Here is a 21,356-nt window from a genome sequence, read left to right as displayed (position 1 = left end):
CGAATATAGTGCAGTAAACACCATATACAATCATATTAATTTCAAAAAGGAAGTGTATAAAAATGTAATCGCCTGACTCTGTGTCATAATTATTTCAAGATATTTCATGGGTGTTTCTGCATCTGTTTCAAAAAAATTCTGCAAAAAATGATCACAGCTGCACAACATCTGGCAACTTTAAAAGTCACCTGCTCCTAATAATACAATTATTTGCAAGCTATCTTCTCCGACTTCAATCAACTTCACCATCCCTTGTACACACAACTCCAATCCACACCAATCCGCATATGAGCTGCATACTGTATTGGTTGTGAGTCATCTCCTGGTGCCACACAGCATGAAGCATCCTCTGCACTTAGCTTCCATCATGCCTTGGGCTCTGACTCAGGACTCTATGGCAGTCTCACAGGATATGATGCCACCTGTCAATCAAAGTATTTCTTCATATGTTTAATAGAATATTATTTTAACAGTCCTTTCTCTGACTATCTGCTCCCACTGATTCCTTTAAGGCAGCCCCCCTCCAATCTCTTCTTTGCTAGCTCCTATTAGTAAGGATACAATTATTCCATAAATTAAGGGTATCTGCAAGAGGATCATGCTCAGGTCACTCACACCAACTTTATTAATTTAATCTCAAATTGGGAAGGGTGAACGGGGATTGGATCTTGGGGTAACACTCTCCACTCTTAACTCTGATATTCAGTCTTGACTGTCATTATCCTTCTTTCCAGAAGAACATTTGAGTCACGAGAGAGTCCACACTGGAGAAAAGCCACACAAATGCCAGCATTGTGGGAAATGTTTTTCTACGAAGTCATACCTAGTGACACATCAGAGAGTCCACACCGGACAAAAGCCATACAATTGCCAGCATTGTGGGAAATGTTTTTCTCAGAAGTCAAACCTAGTGAAACATCAGAGAGTCCACACAAGAGCGAAGCCATATTCGCTTCCGAGCGCAATATAAGGCGTTGGTTATCACCTATAAAGCCCTAAATGGCTTGGGCCCAGGATTCCTGAAGGACCGCCTCTCCCCGTACATTCCGCCTCGCACCCTCAGAACATCTGGGCAGCAACTCCTGAAGGTGCCTGGGGCTAGGTTGGCTGCTACTGCCAGAAGATCCTTTTCCACAGCTGCCCCAGCCCTCTGGAATACGTTGCCCACGGAGCTCCGCTCATCTACCACCCTGGCCCAATTTAGGAAGGGCCTAAAAACCTTCCTATTTAATCAGGCATTCCCCGACTAAACATCCTGTGGGCCTCCCTCCTCTCTCGTGGCCGTGAGGTTGGGCTAAGGGGTTTTTATTGTTTTTAAGGATTGTTACTGTTGTTGTATGCTTTTAATCTTGTATTTTGTTTGCGCTTCGGTGCATTTTGTTAGCCACCCTGATCACCCGGAAGGGCGGGGTACAAATAAAAATTTTATTATTATTTATTTATTTATATAAATCCCTGTAGTGAAGTAACATTATTTTTGTCAGTAATTAATATAAAAAATATATTTTCAATCCAGCAGTGCAAAGAAAAGGCCCTTGTGATCTTGTTTGTAAGATTCGTCTGTCATATGTCTGTTTATGCTTTAGGGTTATATTTTGTTAAGTTTAGGTTTTAATTGCTAATAGTATAGATAAATGCTTTGGGTTGTAAATTTAGCTGGGGATTGTGGGTCATGGTATAGTTTAGGTAGATAGGGGGCTGGGATTTGTTGCAGGTGGCTAGAATAGTTATGGGAATGATAGTTTTTGCAATGTGTGGGCTGTTGGCTGAAGAAATTGGTATTAACAGGAAGGTGGCTAGTTTCTGGTAATGTCCAAGGGGGCCTTGTTACCTGTGGGGCATGTGGGAATTGGAGGTGGGGGCTAGGTTTGGAAGAGGGTGGAGTTTTAGGTTTTGGGATTTTAATGTATTGCTTGGATTGGAGAGGGGAGTTCTTACTTAAATGCTGAATTTCTGATTATGTGTTCTTAATAAAGTTTTTTGTTGTTTCAACACACTGGACTCATTGGTGTACAGACATTCTGCATTTGCACAAAATTGACCCTTTCTTCTCCCTTCAGCCCTCAGCTCCATTCGCAGCCATGAAAACAGAGGCAAACACACACACACACACACACACACATACACACTGAGAGAGACAGAGCTATATGTACAAAGCAGAGCCTTCCTGGCCTTTCCCTCCTGAGTCCAGCTGCATAAAGGGACTGCTGAAGCAGGGGGTGGGGGGATCTGGAACCTGACTCAGACACCTTCCTCCCAGAACCCATTATTAGAGCCTACCACAGTTCACTATGATGCTTTAAATGACTATTTCACAGATAAAATCTCTCAGATAAGACCTGAGTTGGATGCCAGCATTATTGCAGAGGCCATAGGTGAGGTGTCTAGTGACTCTGTGAATGAGATCATACTGGATCACTTTGAATCTGTGAGTACTAAGGATGTGGACAAGCTCCCTGGAAGTGTGAAAAAGACAACTTGCCCTCTTGACCCTTGCCCTTCATGGCTGGTCATCCAAGGAGGAGATGCACTGGAAGTGTGAAGAAGACAACTTGCCCTCTTGACCCTTGCCCTTCATGGCTGGTCATCCAAGGAGGAGATGCACTGGAAGTGTGAAGAAGACAACTTGCCCTCTTGACCCTTGCCCTTCATGGCTGGTCCTCCAAGGAGGAGATGCACTGGAAGTGTGAAGAAGACAACTTGCCCTCTTGACCCTTGCCCTTCATGGCTGGTCCTCCAAGGAGGAGATGCACTGGAAGTGTGAAGAAGACAACTTGCCCTCTTGACCCTTGCCCTTCATGGCTGGTCCTCCAAGGAGGAGATGCACTGGAAGTGTGAAGAAGACAACTTGCCCTCTTGACCCTTGCCCTTCATGGCTGGTCATCCAAGGAGGAGATGCACTGGAAGTGTGAAGAAGACAACTTGCCCTCTTGACCCTTGCCCTTCATGGCTGGTCCTCCAAGGAGGAGATGCACTTAGGACTCACCTGAGATATATCATGGATGCATCTCTTAGGGAGGGCTATTTTCCATCTTGCTTAAAAGAAGCGGTGGTACGTCCGTTTATGGAAAAGCCTTCCCTAGATTCCTTGGAGATGAACAATTACAGACCGGTCTCCCATCTTCCATTTCTTTTCTTTTTTTTAAATTGATTTTTATTGGTTTAAAACCTCAACATAATAACATAACAAGATAATCATATACCAAAAGGAAAAAAAGAAATACAACTCATGTAAGGTGGAAAAGAAAACCAAAAAGTAATAATCTAAAGAAGCATCGAATATATTATCTGAACTGGAAATGATGTTCCCTCCGATCTGGACTTTTCTTCGTTCTTCTCAGTGTGTCTTCATCCGCTTATTTACATGTTTGCTCATCCACCGTGTCTTATACTTTCTATCAGATAAATTAATGTATTTGAGTCCGATGTCTCTTGTTCTATCTTGATCTTCTTTCCCTTATGTTTATCTAGTTCATAGTTTGATTTGATTTCTTTCTTCTTAATATCGCATATACAGATCATGTACAAAAATAAGACAGACATAGTACAAAAAAGGGAAATACTAAGAAAAGAAAATGAAATAATACCAAAGCAATATAAAAACGATACAGGAATAATGAGATAATGACTTCCGCCACAATTGTTCTGTAACACCAAATGCTCTCAATATCTTGTCACCTCATTTCATTCACTAGTCAGTCTATACCTTGATTAATTTCCTATACCACCTCTAGGAATAACAGCAAATTATACACACACACACACACACACAAAATCTAAAATGTCTATTATGGGAATATTCCTTAATTTCTTCTCTGGTCCAGTTTCTATAAGAGGGAGAGGAGATAAGAAGAGGGAGAGAAAAGAAAAAGAAAAACCAGATTAACATTATTGACAACATCAGCATACTATTAATAAATCTCCCCATTTCATTTTGAGACAATCCAAAACTTTATCCCAACCTTCGACTATTGTCTCTCCAGGACTATTTGTCATCATGGCTGTAAGCTTATCCATCTGCAATAGCTCATACAAATAGTTAACACATTCTTCCAATGAAGGTCCCTCCTTTGTTTTCCATTTTGTCGTGTAAAGGATTTTGGCAGCTAATGACATCTATCTCAGAACTTTGCCACATTTTTGCTCTATCTTATCTTCAAACATGTTAAATAAAACATTTTTGGGTGTTTTCTGTAAACTGATATCTAGAATTGTATTTATTTCCTTTACTATAGTTTCCCAGAATTTTTTAGTTACTACTTCGCATGACCACCAGCAATGAATATAATAAGATCCTGGGGCTGACCCACATTTACAACAGAGGTTATTTGTTTCTTTATCTTTGTATATTTTGGCCAGTCTTGTCGGTGTAATATACCATCTCAGATATATTTTAAGCCCATTTTCTTTTATGTTTTGTACTGCTGTGAATTTTAAATTGCGTTCCCACGCTTTCTTTCTCCCATTGATCCGTATTAATTGGATGCCCTATATCTCTAGCCCATCTAATCACGACATCTTTAACAACCTCTTGCTCTGTATCCCAAGTTAATATTATTTTGTATATTTTTCCCACCAATCCTTTTTACCCTCTTTATTATTTAATATTTCTTCTAATTCAGAATTTTTATCTGTTGTTCTCCATTCCTGAAAAGCTATGCCTGCTCTTTCTCGAATTTGCCAGTACTCAAACCAATTTAAATTAAGATTCTCTCGTATTAATTCTTTGTGTGTTTTAAGTTCCAGTTTGTTATTGCTAACTCTGAATAAATTTTCATATTTGGTCCAATTACCTTCTCTATACAGCTCTTTCTAAAAAGGGCTTCTGAGGGTGAGGCCCATCTAGGAACACTAACAATAATCCCATCTTTATATTTTTTCCAGATGATAAGGAAGGAGATTCTAATACAGTGGTCCTTAACAGCGCAGTTATCTTTTCCTTTATCGTATAACAAGAAGGCGTGCAAACCGAATGTAAGCCCCTCTCCTTCTAGTTCTAATAGGTTTTTATCCTCTAATAACATCCAATCCCTAATCCAATACAAGCAATTTGCTTCATAATATTATTGGGAACTGCTAATCCCCCCTTTCTTTTGCATCCTGCATAATCTTCATCTTGACTCTCGGCTTCCTACCTTCCCATATACATGCCATAATTCCTTTTTGCCATGTTAATAGGTTTTTCTCAGGGATTCTAATAGGTAATGTTTGAAATAGAAAAAGGATTTTCGGCAAAACATTCATTTCACATGCCGCGATTCTACCCAGTAATGAAAGATGAAGTTTTTGCCAATGTGTAAAGTCTCCTTTTATCATTTTCCATAATTCACATAATTATTTTCAAATAGCTCATTTGTTTTATTTGACATTACTGCACCTAAATACTTTACATGATTTTTGATTTCAATGCCTGAGTGCTTTGTAAACGGATTCTTTCCTCAGGATTCATATTTTTGGTAATGATCGCTGATTTTTTATAATTCACTTTACAGGCACTAATTTTAACAAAATCCTCTAATATCTTATATCCCACCTCCTTATCGTACTCTCCAGTGCCATTTCCGCGACCTTCAGTCTGTTAACTCTGACCATCTCAGTCAGACTTTGAATTCATCTCTCTCTTCTCTTGATCTTGGGACTCTGCTGATTCAGCAATGTCTTTATTTAATTCCACTCTTTCTTCAACTCTCGACAGCTTTGCTCCTGTATCTGTACGTGTGTCTTCCCCTATGACTAGGCCTCAGCCCTGGCTCACTCCCACTATCAGGTTCCTCCGGTCCTGCTCTCGAGCAGCCGAACGTCTTTGGAAAAAGTCTAGGGAACTGGCCGATTTCATTCATTATAAATTCATCCTTTTATCTTTTTCACGCGCTCTGTCTATGGCAAAACAGAACTATTTTAAATCGCTGATCTGCGCTAATGAGAGGCGTCCGCAGCGTTTGTTCTCCTGCTTCAATACACTACTCAAACCTTCCTCTCCCCCTGTCTTCTCATCATTTTCCCCCACTGACTTCGCCAACTACTTCATCACAAAAGTCACTACTATTCGATCTGAAATAGTTCCTCCCGACTTGCCCCCTAACACTAACCTCCAGGTACCTTCTACTAATAAACTCTCTGTGTTTCCCTCTGTTTCTCTGGGTGAACTCTCTAAGCTGCTAAATTCTTCCAAACCTACTACCTGTTCTCTTGATCCTATTCCCTCCCGTCTCCTAATCTCTATAGCCCCTTCTCTCCTGCCCTCGCTCCTCTATATCTTTAATCTCTCTCTCTCTATGGGTTCCTTCCCTTCTGAATTCAAACATGCTCTCGTTTCCCTAATTCTGAAGAAACCCTCTCTCGACCCCTCTTCTTTGTCTAGCTATCGTCCAATTTCTCTTCTTCCTTTTCTTTCTAAGGTCCTAGAACGGGTCGTTTATCCTCGCTGTATTAAGTTTCTTGAAGCCAAGAATCAAGGCGCGATTTTGTCCCCAATGCTATTCAACATTTTACATGAAGCTGTTAGGTGAGGTCATTCGGAGACATGGGGCGGGGAGCAGGAAGACCTTGAAACAGTAGCACATGCGCTGGTCACCTCTTGGCTAGACTTCTGTAACGCACTCTACATGGGGCTACCCTTGTGCCAAGTTTGGAAACTTCAGTTGGTACAGAATATGGCAGACAGGTTGGTTACTGCCACTTCTAGAACTGCCCACATTACACCGGTTCTTAAATCTCTCCACTGGCTGCCCATCAGTTTCCGGGCAAGATACAAGGTGTTGGTTTGATCTGGATGGACCTACCGGATGAGATCCGTCCTATTAACACCTTGGAAGCCTTTAAGAAGGATATTAAGACTGATCGCTTTCCAGACTAGATTAGATCTATTGACTTTCCTCTCCCTACCCCTAACCCTTACCCTTGCCACCATTACTGTTATGAAAATTGTTATCTATCGTTCCTGCCCTCCCCCCTCCCCTTCAGAAAATGACCCATTTCTTGCACAAAAAAACCTTTTTTACTATATTGTGTTTGAAATGTTTAATAGCTTCTTAGGGGTTGATTAATGTTTTTATAATTGGGAGGAGTTTTGGAGGTTTGGGGTTTTTAATAGTATTTCTTAAATTGTATATTATTTTATTACTGTAATCTGCTTTGATTCTTTTGAGAAAAGGCAGAATATAAATAAATTATTATTATTATTATTATTATTATTATTATTATTATTATTACATCCCTTCAAGGGGGTCCAAGGCCATTTCAGTAGGCTCCCAGAACCAGGAGGGGGGGGGGGACAATCTTACTGGGGCTGTGGTTCTCTCTGTTGGTCCTCCTCTGCAAGGTTGCTGTGAAGGAAAGGGTAAGTATTTGAGGGGGGTGCCCAATCCGGATCCTGTGGGTCTCTAAGCCTAGTTCCCAGGTTGACAGGGGATTGCCAGAGTTTTGAGGTCCCTCCATCTCCCTCCACTTGGCTTTGGGCTAGATTTTGGCTCTTCTCTCCCCCCCAGAGCCCCCTCCCCCAGGACACCAGAGAAAACTCCCCCCCCCCCGAAAAATGTTGCTTCCAATGCTATTGAACCCTATTCTGTGTGATGCTTTCTATTTGGCACAATACTCTTCTCCAAATGAGGCATCAGAAGGGAGGGTCCCTCCTCTGCCCCACTTTCCAGGAGGGAGGGAGCTCCTCAAAGCCTTTGGATCCCCCTCCCCTCCATGGCCATGCCTCTCTCCAAGGGTCCCCCCCTGCCCTCTTTTATCATAATAACCCCCCAAGTACATGGCCCCTAAGGAATCCCCTGAGGAGGGGACAGGGAAGGAAAAAGGGACAGGAGGCCTGGCAGGACCCCCGCCTTTCTTTGGTGGGGGGAGCAGAGGGGCTTCCTTCCTTCTTATAACCCCCTCAAGGTCCCCACAGAAGACTCTCCAGCCATTCCTCTGAATGAACAAGGGCTCTCCTCACATCCCTCCCTCCTCAGAACAGACTATGAGGGCAGCAATGTATTCAGGGGCTGAGACTGTGCATGCACAGATGCCCCCAAAGGCCCCTCCTCAGCATGTGCAGGGATTGCCAGGGCCTAGCCGCTGCTGCTTATCCCACTATCGGCCTTTGCGGGAAAGGAAGGTATGCGCTGGGGGTTCAGTGGCCTCCCCTTCCTTCCCTCCTTTCTTCCTTTGAGGAAACTGCAATGGAGCCCAAGGTGCAGAGCTGGACTCAGGAGGGAAAGGCAGGCAAGGAAGGCTCTAATTTAGAAATAAAGCTCTCTCTGTGTATCCTGTATGTTTGTTTGTTTGTGTGTTTGCCTCTGGTGAACGTATGTCTGGGAATGGAGCTAAGGGCTGAGGAGAGAAGAAAGGGTCAGTTTTGGGCAAATTCAGAACTTCTGTGCATCAAAGAGTCCAGTGTGTTGAAATAGCAAAGAACTTTATTGAGAACACATATAAATCCAGTGTTTAAGCCAGAACTGCCCACTCCAATCCAAACAATACATTAAAACCCCAAAATTAAAACATCACCCTCTTCCAAACCTAGCCCCACCTCCAATTCCCACAGTCTATGCCCCACAGCTAACAAGGACCCTTTGCCATTCCCAGAATCTAGCCCATTCTGTTAATACCTGCCCCCAACATTCTTAAACCAACATCCTACGCATTGCAAAAGCTATCATTCCCATAACTATTCTGGACAGCTGCAACAAATCCCAGCCCCCCATTTATCTAACCTATACCATGACCCACAATCCCCAGCCGAATTTACAACCCAAAGCCATTATCTATACTATTAGCAATTAAAACCTAATCTTAACAAAATATAACTTTAAAACATAAACAGACATATGGACAAACATTACAAACAAAACCACAACAGCCTTTTCTTAGCATTGCTGGACTGAAAATATATTGTTTGCATTCCTTACTGGCAAAAAGAGTGTTAGTTCATTTCTGGGATTCATATGGCTTCTCTCCAGTGTGGCCTCTCTGATGTTTCACTAAGTGAGACTTCTGAGGAAAACATTTCCCACAATGCTGGCATTTATATGGCTTCTCTCCTGTGTGGAATCTCTGATGTGTCACTAGGTGTGACTTCAAAGAAAAACATTTCCCACAATGCTGGCATTTGTGTGGCTTCTCTCCTGTGTGGACTCTCTGATGTGTCACTAGGTGTGACTTCAAAGAAAAACCTTTCCCACAATGCTGGCATTTGTGTGGCTTCTCTCCTGTGTGGACTCTCTGATGTGTCACTAGGTGTGACTTCAAAGAAAAACATTTCCTACAATGCTGGCATTTGTATGGCTTCTCTCCTGTGTGGACTCTCTGATGTTTCACTAGGTCTGACTTTGAAGAAAAACATTTCTCACAATGCTGGCATTTGTATGGCTTCTCTCCTGTGTGGACTCTCTGATGGATCACTTGGACTGACTTCCAAGAAAAACATTTCCCACAATGCTGGCATTTGTATGGCTTCTCTCCTGTGTGGACTCTCTGATGCAGGACAAGGATTGACTTGTAAGCAAAATGTTTCCCACAATGCTGGCATTTATGTGACTTCTTTGCTGTGTGGACTCTCTCATGACTCAAGTGTTCTTCTGTAAAGAAAGACAATGACAGATGAGACTGAAAATCAGAGTTAAGAGAGGAGGGTGTTACCTCATGATTTAGCCCTCATTAATCCCTCCTTATTAGAGAGTAAATTAAGCAAGTTTCTCTGAGTAAATGAAGCATGACCCTGCTGTTTATGGCCCTAAATCAATGGAACGATTTACAAATTTACTTATGGGAGTTAACAAAGAAGAGATTGGAGCAGGTCTACCTTAAGGGAATCACTGGAAGGAGATATTCATACAAAGGACTGTAGAAAAAATATACCATTAAACATGTGCAAAAATACTTTGATTGATAGGCGGCATCATATCCTGCCATGGAGTCCTGAGTCAGAGGCCAAGGCATGATGCAAGCTAACTGCAGAGGTAATTAGCTTACTTGCAGTTCACCGCTATGATCTTTGGAATAGCGGTATATAAATAAAACAAATTATTCAAATTATTATTACTTCATGCTGCTTGGCACCAAGAGGTGCCTCACAACAATACAGTATGCAGCTCACATGCGGAATGGTGTGGATTGGATTGGAGTTGTTTGTACAAGGGATGTTGAAGATGATGGAATTCGGAGAGGAGAGCTTGCAAATATTTGTATTATTTTGCAACTCAAGATAAAGAACCTTCCAAGGATTTCGATGAAATCAACTGTGTTTGTGACATATTTTTAAGTGTGAAAAGTGGTCAGTGCATTGCCAATATCTATATATCTGGCTATTTATTTCCGTACTCTGCTATGTTATTGCTGAGCTGCATCTGCAAGTGTCAACCTCAGATTGTAGTGTATACTGGCTTTTGAACGCAATCGAAATTCAGAGCCAAGAAGGACCTGAGAGTCAGTGTGCAAATCATTTTTGTCTGAGATATTTGCACCAAGCACCCATTGCATTCAAATTGGTTTCAGAGCATTTCCCCCCCACAGGAAACATTCTAAAGTGACTTAAACCTTTTTGAACACTCGGGTGGGTTACAGCCCGCCAAAAAGCGGCGGCCTGTGCCCGCCCCTTTCCCCGCCGGATCGGGGCCTCAGTGGCCAGAGCGGCAGCCGCTGAGGCCCTGATACGCCACTTTCCAGGCCGCAGGGAAGCTGCAAAACGCCGCTTCCCTGCTGCCTGGAAAGGGGTGTCCTTGGGGCTCCAAGCCCCAAGGACACCCCGCGATGGCAGGGAGGAGGAGAAAGGGGCCGCTTGGCCCCTTTCTCCTCCACGTCGCTGGGTGCAGCCGCGGAAAGGCGCAGCCCCAATACGTCACAACTGCGCCGCTTCGTTTGGAGGTGGCGCGGTCGTGACGTAATCATTGCAGCGGCCGTGTGGAACGGCCACCGTCATTTTGTGCATGCGGAGCGCGTACTAGGGTTAGGGGGTACATACTTTATGGCGGAGTGTAACCCGCCTATATTACATGGATTTGTAATTGGTTGACTGGCCGAAACCAAAGGGTGCTCAATAATGGCTCCATTTCATCCTGGAGAGAAGTGACCAGTGGGGTCCCACAGGGTTCTGTCCTGGGCCCAGTGCTATTCAGCATCTTTATCAATGACTTGGATGACAGAATTGAGGGTATACTTAACAAATTTGCAGATGACACCAAATTAGGAGGAATAGCTAATACTCCAGAGGACTGGATGAAACTTCAGAATGACCTGAATCGACTAGAAAGCTGAGTCGAAGCTAAAACAATGAATTTCAACACAGATAAATGTAAGGTACTGTACTCAGAGCAGAAAAATGAAATGCACATATAGGATGGGTGACACCTGGCTGAATGAGACTAGATGTGAAAGGGATCTAGGAGTCCAAGTAGACCACAAGTTGAACATGAGTCAACAGTGTGATGCGGCAGCTAAAAAGGCCAGTGCAATTTTCGGCTGCATCAATAGAAGTACAGTATAGTGTCTAGAACAAGGGAAGTAATAGTGCCACTCTATTCTGCTTTGGTCAGAGCCCACCTGGTGTGAGACTTGGAATTGCTCTGACCAAAAAATCCACAGCAAACTTCAGTTAGATCCGAAAGTTTATTGTAAGAACTAAGTAAGTAAGAAGCATTCTTGGTCACGTATTTGAAAAGTCTAAAGCACACAAAGGAAAAGCCTCATTTTAAAAGGACACATTCCCCCCACCCTTTTTTCCCATTCCCTCCCAGATGTTCTCTCCAAATCACCCCCCCCTCACTCAGCGGATGCTTGGAGCCCTATATCAAAGCAACCCAATGCGGACACCATTTGGTCTCCGGAGATCCTCTGTCTTGTAAAAGCTATTCATGCTTGATTGATGGCTTGTACCTGTGGAACCTCTCTCAGTCGTAATTCTTCCTCAGGGTGTGAAAGAAAGATTCCTTGTCTTGTTAGCCTATGTTTTGCTTACGTGACACCTTTGACTACAAATCTTGGCTGCAGATGGGCATTTCCCATAATGCTTATTCAATTGAGTCCTACCGATAGATACTTTTATTTAATCCATATATATATATATATATATATATATTGCTAAGACACTCTAATATCTATATTTATATATGATAGTATATATATATATGTATGTATGTATATATGTTCACTACTAAATATGATCAACAGCTTTACCCAATCTGCCTTCAAACATTCCAACATACAACAAGGTAAAGATGGTATATACATATCATCAATGTGCATGTAACTAATTACTAACTTAGATGACTTAATCTAAACTCTTTACACCATCATGACAGAACCCAGAATGAATAAATGAATGAAAGGGTTCTGACACCTGGAATATTGTGTCCAGTTCTGGGCACCACAATTTAAAAAGGACAGAACAATGGAAACAAGGCACAGGAAAAGAGGTTCCACCTAAACATTAGGAAGAACTTCCTGACAGTAAGAGCTATTCAATAGTGGAATATACTCCCTCAGAGCATGGTGGTGTCTCATTATGGTTATTAATATTATTATTAATTTCTAAAGCACTCATTCTTTGAAGGGTTTTAAAGGTCTTTGAAGGTCTTTAAACAAATGCTGGGTGGTCATCTACTGGGGATGCTTTCAATGTGTATTCCTGAATGGCAAGGGGTGGAACCAGATGGTCCTTGTGGTATATTCCAGCTCTATGATTCTATGATTTTAAAGTGGAATCATAGTGCCATGATAATGTAGTATGAAAGGGACCTCAGTCTTCATAGGACAATGAAGTCAACTTCCTTACCCACAGAGGCCACATTCTTGTAATTCTCCATCATCACATAATTGTACATTAGTTGCTGCTTCTTCGTCAACAGATTCCATTCGTCCTTGGTGAAATATATCGCCACATCCGCAAAGGTCACCTGCAACAGAAAATAGCCCTCATCCAGAGAGTGACTAAACAAAAGGGGAGGAAAGCACATGGTGCATCCAAATATTATTTGATCACTTTAGAATTCAGTCCAGGAAATAAACTTTAAATTCTGTCAGCAAGAAAAAAGCTACTGCCTTTGAGATCCAGTTTGTCTCAAATATTTTCAATATAATACACAATATAATTTAGGCCATAGCTGGGATGTTGAAGATGGATTAGGATACTGACTATCCCAACACATACAGTACATTTAGCCACCAAAGAATTATGGTGCATTTAGACATTTCTTGCCACATTTCAGAGGCAAACATCATTTTTAATAACAGTTCTGGGGAGCACTCTGGGCTTGAAGGCCACTGGGCCCACCCCATATTTAGATCCAGAGATGTTCTCCCATAGCTCCCAACATTTCACAGATTGGAAAAGTAAGACACATGTGGATAAGCAATCCAGAAGGCAATGAAGATGGCCAAAGTTGTTTATGAGGAAGATCACACAAGCTAGGAAGGGCACAGCAGTTTCCTTTTGCTTCAGCCTCCTGCGAAGGGCCATCTCCTTCTTTCCTCTTCTCTCACCACTTTTTTTTAATTAAATTTTTAATTTTATTATTAAAACAAACAAACAAACACAAATATATATATATATATATATAGAGAGAGAGAGAGAGAGAGAGAAACATTACAATCGATTTCATCTATATACATCAGACAAACAAATAACAAGTAAACAAATAAATAAAAAAGGGGGAAAAAGAGAAAAAAAAAGAAGAAAAAAATATATAGGAAGGGAAAAATAAAAACAAAAAGACACATAAAATGCCAGATATACAATTATCCCAACGATCCATTCTCACTTATTTACCAGGATACACAAGAGGAAATCCTTCTTATGGTTACATTTACCCTCCGAACTTTAAACCTTCCACACTGTACCTTTCTCAATCTGTCTTCTTCCTTACTTCCCTACCACCTCTCCTTCAACTATCCTAATATTTAACCTACTCAAACCCTCTACACTTACTTCTCCTACCCACTATAATATTTTAACATTCCCATTTTTTCCTCTTGGTGATTCTTCAGTAAATAGTTAATACCCAACCAATCTAATTCACATTCACACAGACACAGAACTTCCCTTCACCAGCATTCGCATTATTCTTGATTAGCATTGCCTTTCTTAAAATACAACAAAATAACAATCCAGATCCACTCACCCTTATTAAAATATATCTTCATTAAAGTATATCTAATGTACTGTTTAGAATACCATTTATAGAATGGTACTATACAATATATCGTATCTCATCCCAAATATGTAGCTGTAATACCCCACTTAAGATCCAAGAATTTGAGGAAACCTTCCCAGTTTTCTTCTATCTTATTTGTAGATTTGTCCCTCAAGATTTGAGTCAGTCTGTCCATCTCTATCCCTTCATAGATTTTATGAATCCATTCTTCAGTTGTCGGGTTTGTTTGACATTTCCAGTATTTTGCATAACATATCCTGGCCAAGACTACTAAATAGTACAATAATTTTTCTTCTTTCCTCTTTATATTTTCCTCAAATGTTCCCAACAAAAAACATTCTGGTTTGTGTTCGATTACTCTACCCATAATAAGATTGATTTGATTGTTAATGTTTTTCCACTATTCCTTAGCAAATTTGCATGTCCACCAACAATGATAGAAGGTTCCCACCTCCTTCCTACATTTCCAGCATATATTGTTGGAATTTTTGGACATCTTAGCAATTTTAACTGGGGTTAAATACCATCGGAAGAACATTTTATAAAAGTTTTCTCGTAAATTCTGAGAGACCGTAAATTTGAAGTTATTCCTCCAAGTTCTTTCCCATTGACTCAGGTATATGGGGTGCCCAGAATTGTTGGCCCATGTAAACATTTGCTGTTTTACCACTTCTTCCTCCATTTCCCAATTTAGTAATATTTTATAAATCTTCCCGATCATTTTCGTCGTGTCGCCAATTATACATTGAATTAGATCTGATTTGTCACTGGGGGAGGCAAACCCATATTGTTTACCATCTTCTCGAAATCTTCCTTGCAGTTGTTTATAGGTAAACCAATTTATATTCCATCCCTCCATATTTAATTGATCCTTAGATTTCAAATTTGTTACAGAGTTCCCTTTATTGATTAAATCTCTATATCTAATCCAATCATCCTCTTTTATCATTTTTTTTCTGTAGAAAGCTTCTTGAGGGGAGGTCCAATCTGGGATTTTTGGAATTGGCCCAGCCCTGTATCTGCTCCAGACCCCAATCAAAGATCTTCTTATACAGTGTCTAACAAAGGATTTGTTTTGTTTTTCTTTTCCATAGATCAAATAGGCGTGCCATCCATAACTCATCCCATCTGCTTCCATGTCTAACAAAGTGTCGTTTTCTAACAAAATCCAATCCTTAATCCATAGCAAGCAGCATGCATCATAGTATAGCCTCAAATTGGGTAAATTTAGTCCACCTCTCTCCTTTACATCCTGCAATAATTTAAATTTAATTCTCGGTTTGTGACCTCTCCAAATGAAATGAAATCTTTAAATGTTTTGTTAGAAATAAAGATAGGTAGGGTCTGGAACAAGTACAGAACCTTAGGGAGTACCATCATTTTTATTGTTGCAATTCTCCCCATCAGAGATAACTGAAGTTTGTTCCATTTAATCAGGTCCTTTTTAATGTTACTCCACAATTTCTTGTAATTGTTTTCGAATAATTCCATTGTTTTGTTGGACATTTGAAGCCCAAAATAATTGTGTTTTTTGACAATTCGAATACCGGATTCTTTTTCTAGTTTTATTTGATCATCTTTATTCAAATTTTTAACCAGAATACCAGATTTACCTTTATTTACTTTACATCCGGACACTTCACCAAATTTGTCCAATGCTTCTACAATATTTTTGATGTTGTCTCCTGGATTTCCACAGAGAAGAATGATATCATCCGCGAAAGCCCTGATTTTATAATTATTTCTTTTCAGCTTTAGTCCCTCAATTTCTTTAGTTTCACTGATTTTTCTAATCAAGATTTTTCTAATCACCACTTTTGAGTTGATGGGCTGCAAACTCGATTGCACTCAGGAAATGAAGTGAACTGAGAAGGAAAAAGTGGGAGGAGGAGAGAGCAACCGGGACATTTTTAAAAGCCGCTGAAAAAGTGGTTTGACAGAGGATTAACCAGGACTGTCTCTGCCAAACTCGGACAGTGTTTTATTTGCTTCCTTTCATAAATTGGCCCAGCAGTGGCACAGATGAAGCTAATAAGATAGTGACTCACCAAAGGCTTGTTGTACCTCGGCATCCTCTTTCTGTTGGAGCCCAACTCCCTCTGCTTGGCCTCTGTGTTGGCCATCAAGTGGGCAGGGGTCCTGGTGGCCCTGAACTTGGTCACTTCCAGCAAGAGAGGCCCCAAAGCCGTGTAGAAGGAGGCCGAGATGAAGTTCCTAAGAAAAGGGACCAGGCTTAGGATTGGCTTGGCAAGAAACCCTGCAGCAGTCAAAGACACAGAGAACAGCATCCTGCTGGTGACATACGCAGGTGACATATGCCTCCTTTGGGCCGATGCAGAGGTGGGCATCCTCTTCCTTTCTCTGCACCAAACAAAGCCCCTGGACTTAGCATAGATTCACTGCAGCTCCCTTACACAACAGACACTCCATGTCTTCTTAGAGTGGTGGGGGATTAGGGGATGGGGAATTGGAGAGGGCCCTGGTTATGTCCCTGTAGCTAGATGTGAAATGAGTGTATCATTTGTTGAAACCTCCCCAGAGACCCTCAGAGGAAGATGTCTTCATTTTGCTTCTCACAACATAAACATAGCTGGATGCTTCTTCAATAACTCACACCCAACACTCTCACTAGGCATGAAATGGCCATGCGGGATAGCTACCACAATTCTATGGTAGGACCTGTGTTCACTTAATGGCCAGTTGTAGCCTGATTCCACCTGGAGCAATACTGGAGAATAGAGGGTTCTGCTGGGTCAGGCTGTCTGGCCTGGTGGCCTCTCATTCTCCCAAAGGCTCACTCTCTTTCCATACAATCCTGGACTGATGCATTTAAACAAAGGTCCTCTTCCAGCTCCAGGAATAAAGGCCTACCTTCAGTACAAAGACCCCGATTCCTGCAGCCCCAGAAAGGCCTCTCCTGCAGTCCTTTATGGCCAGAGCTTCCCTGGGTAAGAGGCCGTCTCCTCAGCCGTAGAGAAGGGTTGCTCTGAGTGCGAAGGAGGAGGAGGTCCAAGGGCTGAGGGAGGGAAGGCAATGGGAAAAGGTCAGTGCCAATGGCCATGGAGGGCAGGAGGTGACAATGCCTAGGAAACTCCTCTGAGTCCCAGCCATTCTAGGAATGAGTGGCAGGAGTGAGTCCAGGGGGCTGAGGGGGTCTCCTTTCCCAAAGGGGGAGGCAAGGACCGATGGACCCTCCCCAGCTAGGGCCCAAAGGGAGGGTCTCTTTCCCACCTCTCTCTCCCAGCCCCCAAAGCCCAGCCTCCCCACTGGCCCAGTCCCTGCCTCCCCTTCCTCAGACCCCCACAGGCCCCTTCCTTATTTCCTTCCTTCCTTCCTTTGCCCCAAAATGGAGGGCCAGAGGCACAAGGGGACACATTGCCTTCCTTTTGGCCCCAGGAACCTGGCCTCCTTCTGACCCTGGAGCCTCAGGAGAAAAAGAGGAGCCTTTCAGTTCAACTGAGGAGGCCTCAGAGAAGGTTCCAGAACATTATTCCCCACAGTCACAAGAAGCACAAAATGGCTGTTGGAATACAAAATGACTTCTTCTGCCTCGGCGCTTGGCATTTAGCAGTTTGAGGCCTTCAGGGAACCCAGAATGGAGGATGAAAGGGCCCCAAAGTCAGAAGGGACCCCAAACAGGATTTCTGAACCTCAACAACACAGAAAGGTTTTCCAGATGGCATCCGATGGCTGTGAGAACACAAAAAGTCCCCAAACAGGATTTCCAAACCTTAACAACACCTAAACATTTTCCTGATGCTATTGAAAGGAGGAACCTGATCCCCTCCTTAATTACAATCAATAGTGAAAGATATTACTATTAATATTAACAGTGCTCATCGTCCACAACCCAGATCAGGTCTTGACCGCTCAGGGAGGCCAGTCCAGCTGCAGGTGGCCCTCCGTCCGTCCGTCCTCCTTTCCTTCTGCATTCCTCCTCTTTTCCCCAGCATCTGCCCCTTTCCCAAGAAGGCTGCATCCGCACTATAGAAATAAGACACTTTGACACTGCTTTCAGCGCTCAGTGCTATGGAATCCTGGGATTTTACCTTTGGACACTTAGCCTTCTCTGCCAGAGAGCTCTCATGCCACAACAAACTACAAATCCCAGGATTCCATAGCATGGAGCCAGGAGAGTTAAAGATGATTCGAACTGGATTATTTCTTCAGTGAAGATAAATCAAAAGTCGGTTGTAAAAGGATAGAAGCACCCAAGTTGAATTTTTATCCTGTTTAATATGGTTTTGCTTTTTTTAAATATAAGCAGTTTCTTTTTCTGTCTAATCCTTATTCTTGTTGTTGTTGTTTGTTTGTATGTTTGTTTGTTTCATTCTTGGTAAAATGGGTTATCCTGGTCTGTCTCCTTCCTTCTTGCCTGAAAATCCATTAATAAGGAAACTGGGGCGACTTTTAAAACCTCCCAAAGGAGCCACTTTTGGCCTTGTTTGGGGGACTAGCCTCCTCTTAGAAGCCAAAGCCCTATGTTTCTGAATAATAATAATAAGGCTTGTCTTAAAACTATCCTCCCCATTTCTGATCCCTTTTAAAACCCATGTTCCCCAGAAGAAGCAGAGCTTTGTAATAAGAAAACCCTCTCAGAAAAGAGACACAAAAGTCACACAAAGAGACACACTTCCTTCCTTTTGGCCCAAGGAGCCTGGCTTCCTTATCTCTCTGGAGCCTCAGGAAAGAAAGAGAAGCCTCTGTTCAGCTGAGGCCTCAGAGAAGGTTCTGGAACATTGTTCCCCACAGTCACAAGCAGCACAAAATGACTACCAGAACACAAAATTGCCGCCAGAACAGATTCTGTATGCCAGAACATAAAATGGCCACCAGACCACAAAATGGCGGCCTCTGCCTGAGCGCTTGGCAGTTGGCAGTTTGACGCCTTCAGGGGAGAGAGAGAGACTGAAGGGAAGAGTGCAGGGACATAGCCTTAAATTCCTGAAATCTTCCTTCCTTCCTTTCTCCCTAGCTGCATTGTGTTAGTGGTGTTACTGCTCTTGTTGTTGTGTGCTTACAAGTTGTTTCTGACTTATGGCGACCCTTCGCAGGGTTTTCTTGGCAAGAGTTGTTAAAAGGAGGTTTGTCGTTGCCTTCCCTGAGGCTGAGAGAGTGTGACTTCTCTCCCAAAGGACCCAGCTGGTTTCATGGAGGAGTGCAGCACTCCTTAGTCACTCTCTGGATGCACTGGCTCAGTGCTAGAGAATTCTGGGAAATGTCGTTTTGTGAAACATTGAGCCTTCTCTTTCAGAGACCTCTGGTGCCACAATAAACTCCATTTCCCAGGATTCCCTAGCACTGGGCCAGGGCAGTTAAAGCGCTCTCAAACTGAACTATTGCTGCAGTGTGTTTTGGACCTTTCTTGGCTGCAAACTGTCCATAGCCTGCAATGCATCTCCTAATTCTGTTGGCAGTCCCTCCCTCCCAACACTTTCTCATTTCCCCCCAAAACCAGAGCAAAGCTGGCAGATGGAAAGAGGTTTTAAAGCAGCATTTAAATCTGCCATATTTGTTTTGAAAAGACTAAATGTCCCAAATGCTATTATCAGTTTTGTAGCTATTATTACAGAAAGACGTAGAGTGCAAACTCCTCAAGTACCTTTATTTTCTGGAGTGAGATGGGCTTTTCCAACTGACTCACTGTGATGATCTCCGGTGGTCCAAGCAGCCAAACTGCGACCCTGTAACAATAATAATAATAATAATAATAATAATATTTTATACCCCTCTTCAGCCAAAACCCTCCCAACACTTTCTCATTTCCCCCCAAAACCAGCGCAAAACCAGCGCAAAGTAGTAGTAGACACTCTAAGGAGGTATTTATTATAAGTAACAGAATATTACTAAAATCATACAGGATATTAAGAATCTTGCAGGTACAATATTTGTAAGTATATAATATTCAATTCATACAAGCTATTAAATAAAATAAATAAACCCAAGTGTCCAATTCTGAGACTAACTTCCAAGATCCGCTCTTTAACTCTCTCTCTCGATCTCCAACCGACACAATTCCCCCAACTGTCTCTTGGTCTCTCAGGCCTTATATCTCCTTCTCACGGAAGCTTCCAGAAGAACCTTTATCTTGCTCTCTGATTGGTCAAGAGAGCCTTCCGTAGCAGTGATGTCACTCTGCATTTGCATAAACCTCCCTTTACTGCCTGAAGATCTCCATTGACTGGAGCCCTGTTATTACAACAACAACAACAACAACAACAACTCCTCTTTTCCTTGGAAGAGATTCACAACTATACCTTATTTCCTGGCTGGGAAGAATAGGAGAGTTCTAGAGGTTCCCATTTCCACTAAGATTAGGAGCTCCCAAATTCCCAGGGAAGAGGTTTCCTAAGGCATGTGCCAGGACAGAGCGGGGAACGGGGGGCTCCTCATGGGCAAATGGCCGTTTGTCAGCTGAACTTGAGGCTCAGGGTCCCTAAGAAGGGGAGGTGCCCAGGCCCCCCAGAATCTCCTCTGAGCCTCCAGGAGAGCAAGGCTCAGGGAAGGGACAGTCTGCCAGGGGCTGAGAGCCGTTTGGACCAAACCTTGAGGGCACTTTCCCAAAAGCTGACCAGGATTGGTTTCAGGGGCTGGCATTTTCCTCTCAGAGGACCATCAGGATCTCAAAGACCACTCCCCATTTTGGATTTTGTTTTTTCACTCTGCTGCCCTCAGTGGAGACTTGCTTACTCCTAAGGTGCCATGGAGGTGAGCATGGAACGTACAGGGAAGATGGCTTTTGCAATCTTTTCCACCATTGAACTTACCTTGTGTTGTCTTCAAGCCTGTCAAAAGAGAGCAGGAAAGTAATCGGGGGGAGAAAGCAAAGTCCCACATTTGCTCCCATAAGCTCCCCCTGAAGCCTTTCCCAGCATGCCCTAGTCCTCAGTCTCCCTCCCAGGCTCCTCCGTTTCCTAGACAGATGGAAACCTTCAAGGGAGAGTCCTTGCGGGTCAAGCCAAGCTCTCCTCTGCTTCCCCAAGGCCTCCTTCTCCATCCACTGCTGCTCTTTGGAAGGGAGACATAGACTGCTCTTGGGAAAGTTACTTTTGGAGGAACAGAGACTCCCAAAACCTCCCAGTCTGACTCTAACATCAAGTATGTCAAATATCTGCAACGCACTGGGCCAGGTCTTACACCAGGAGTGGGGATCCTGAGGCCCTCGCTCTGTATCTCTATTAAGAAAAAGAATGAATCTCCATGACTGGTGCTATGTTTCATACT

At 42.7% G+C, this 21,356-nt stretch overlaps 2 protein-coding genes across 2 annotated transcripts in view; one reads left to right on the top strand and one right to left on the bottom strand.

Annotated features, from left to right (window-relative positions):
• The window catches only part of LOC149290465 (uncharacterized), a 200,153-nt gene that overhangs the window by 151,558 nt on the left and 27,239 nt on the right, over positions 1-21,356 (top strand). The gene's annotated exons all lie outside the window — the stretch shown is intronic.
• On the bottom strand, positions 3,804-16,562 carry LOC149290467 (uncharacterized). The gene is made up of 5 exons (XM_089489302.1): positions 16,547-16,562; positions 16,181-16,389; positions 12,755-12,875; positions 9,136-9,563; positions 3,804-3,827 (listed from the first exon to the last, which is right to left on the bottom strand). The coding sequence occupies exons 1-5, from the start codon at positions 16,560-16,562 to the stop codon at positions 3,804-3,806; spliced, it is 798 nt and encodes a 265-aa protein (XP_089345428.1).

The sequence above is a fragment of the Sceloporus occidentalis genome, unplaced genomic scaffold, assembly GCF_023333645.1.
Source record: "Sceloporus occidentalis isolate IW3139 unplaced genomic scaffold, rSceOcc1.0.p SCAF_39, whole genome shotgun sequence".
Lineage (NCBI taxonomy): Eukaryota > Metazoa > Chordata > Lepidosauria > Squamata > Phrynosomatidae > Sceloporus > Sceloporus occidentalis.
Note: the sequence above shows the minus strand (reverse complement) of the source record. Positions and strands in the feature narration are given on the sequence as shown.

Coding starts and splice junctions, on each gene's coding strand:
- LOC149290467 (XM_089489302.1), bottom strand. Junction 9,564..12,754: donor CAAGAATGTGGCCTCTGTGG/GTAAGGAAGTTG, acceptor CTTTCTTTACAG/AAGAACACTTGAGTCATGAG. Junction 3,828..9,135: donor TTTCTTTGAAGTCACACCTA/GTGACACATCAG, acceptor TCCCTCTTATAG/AAACTGGACCAGAGAAGAAA.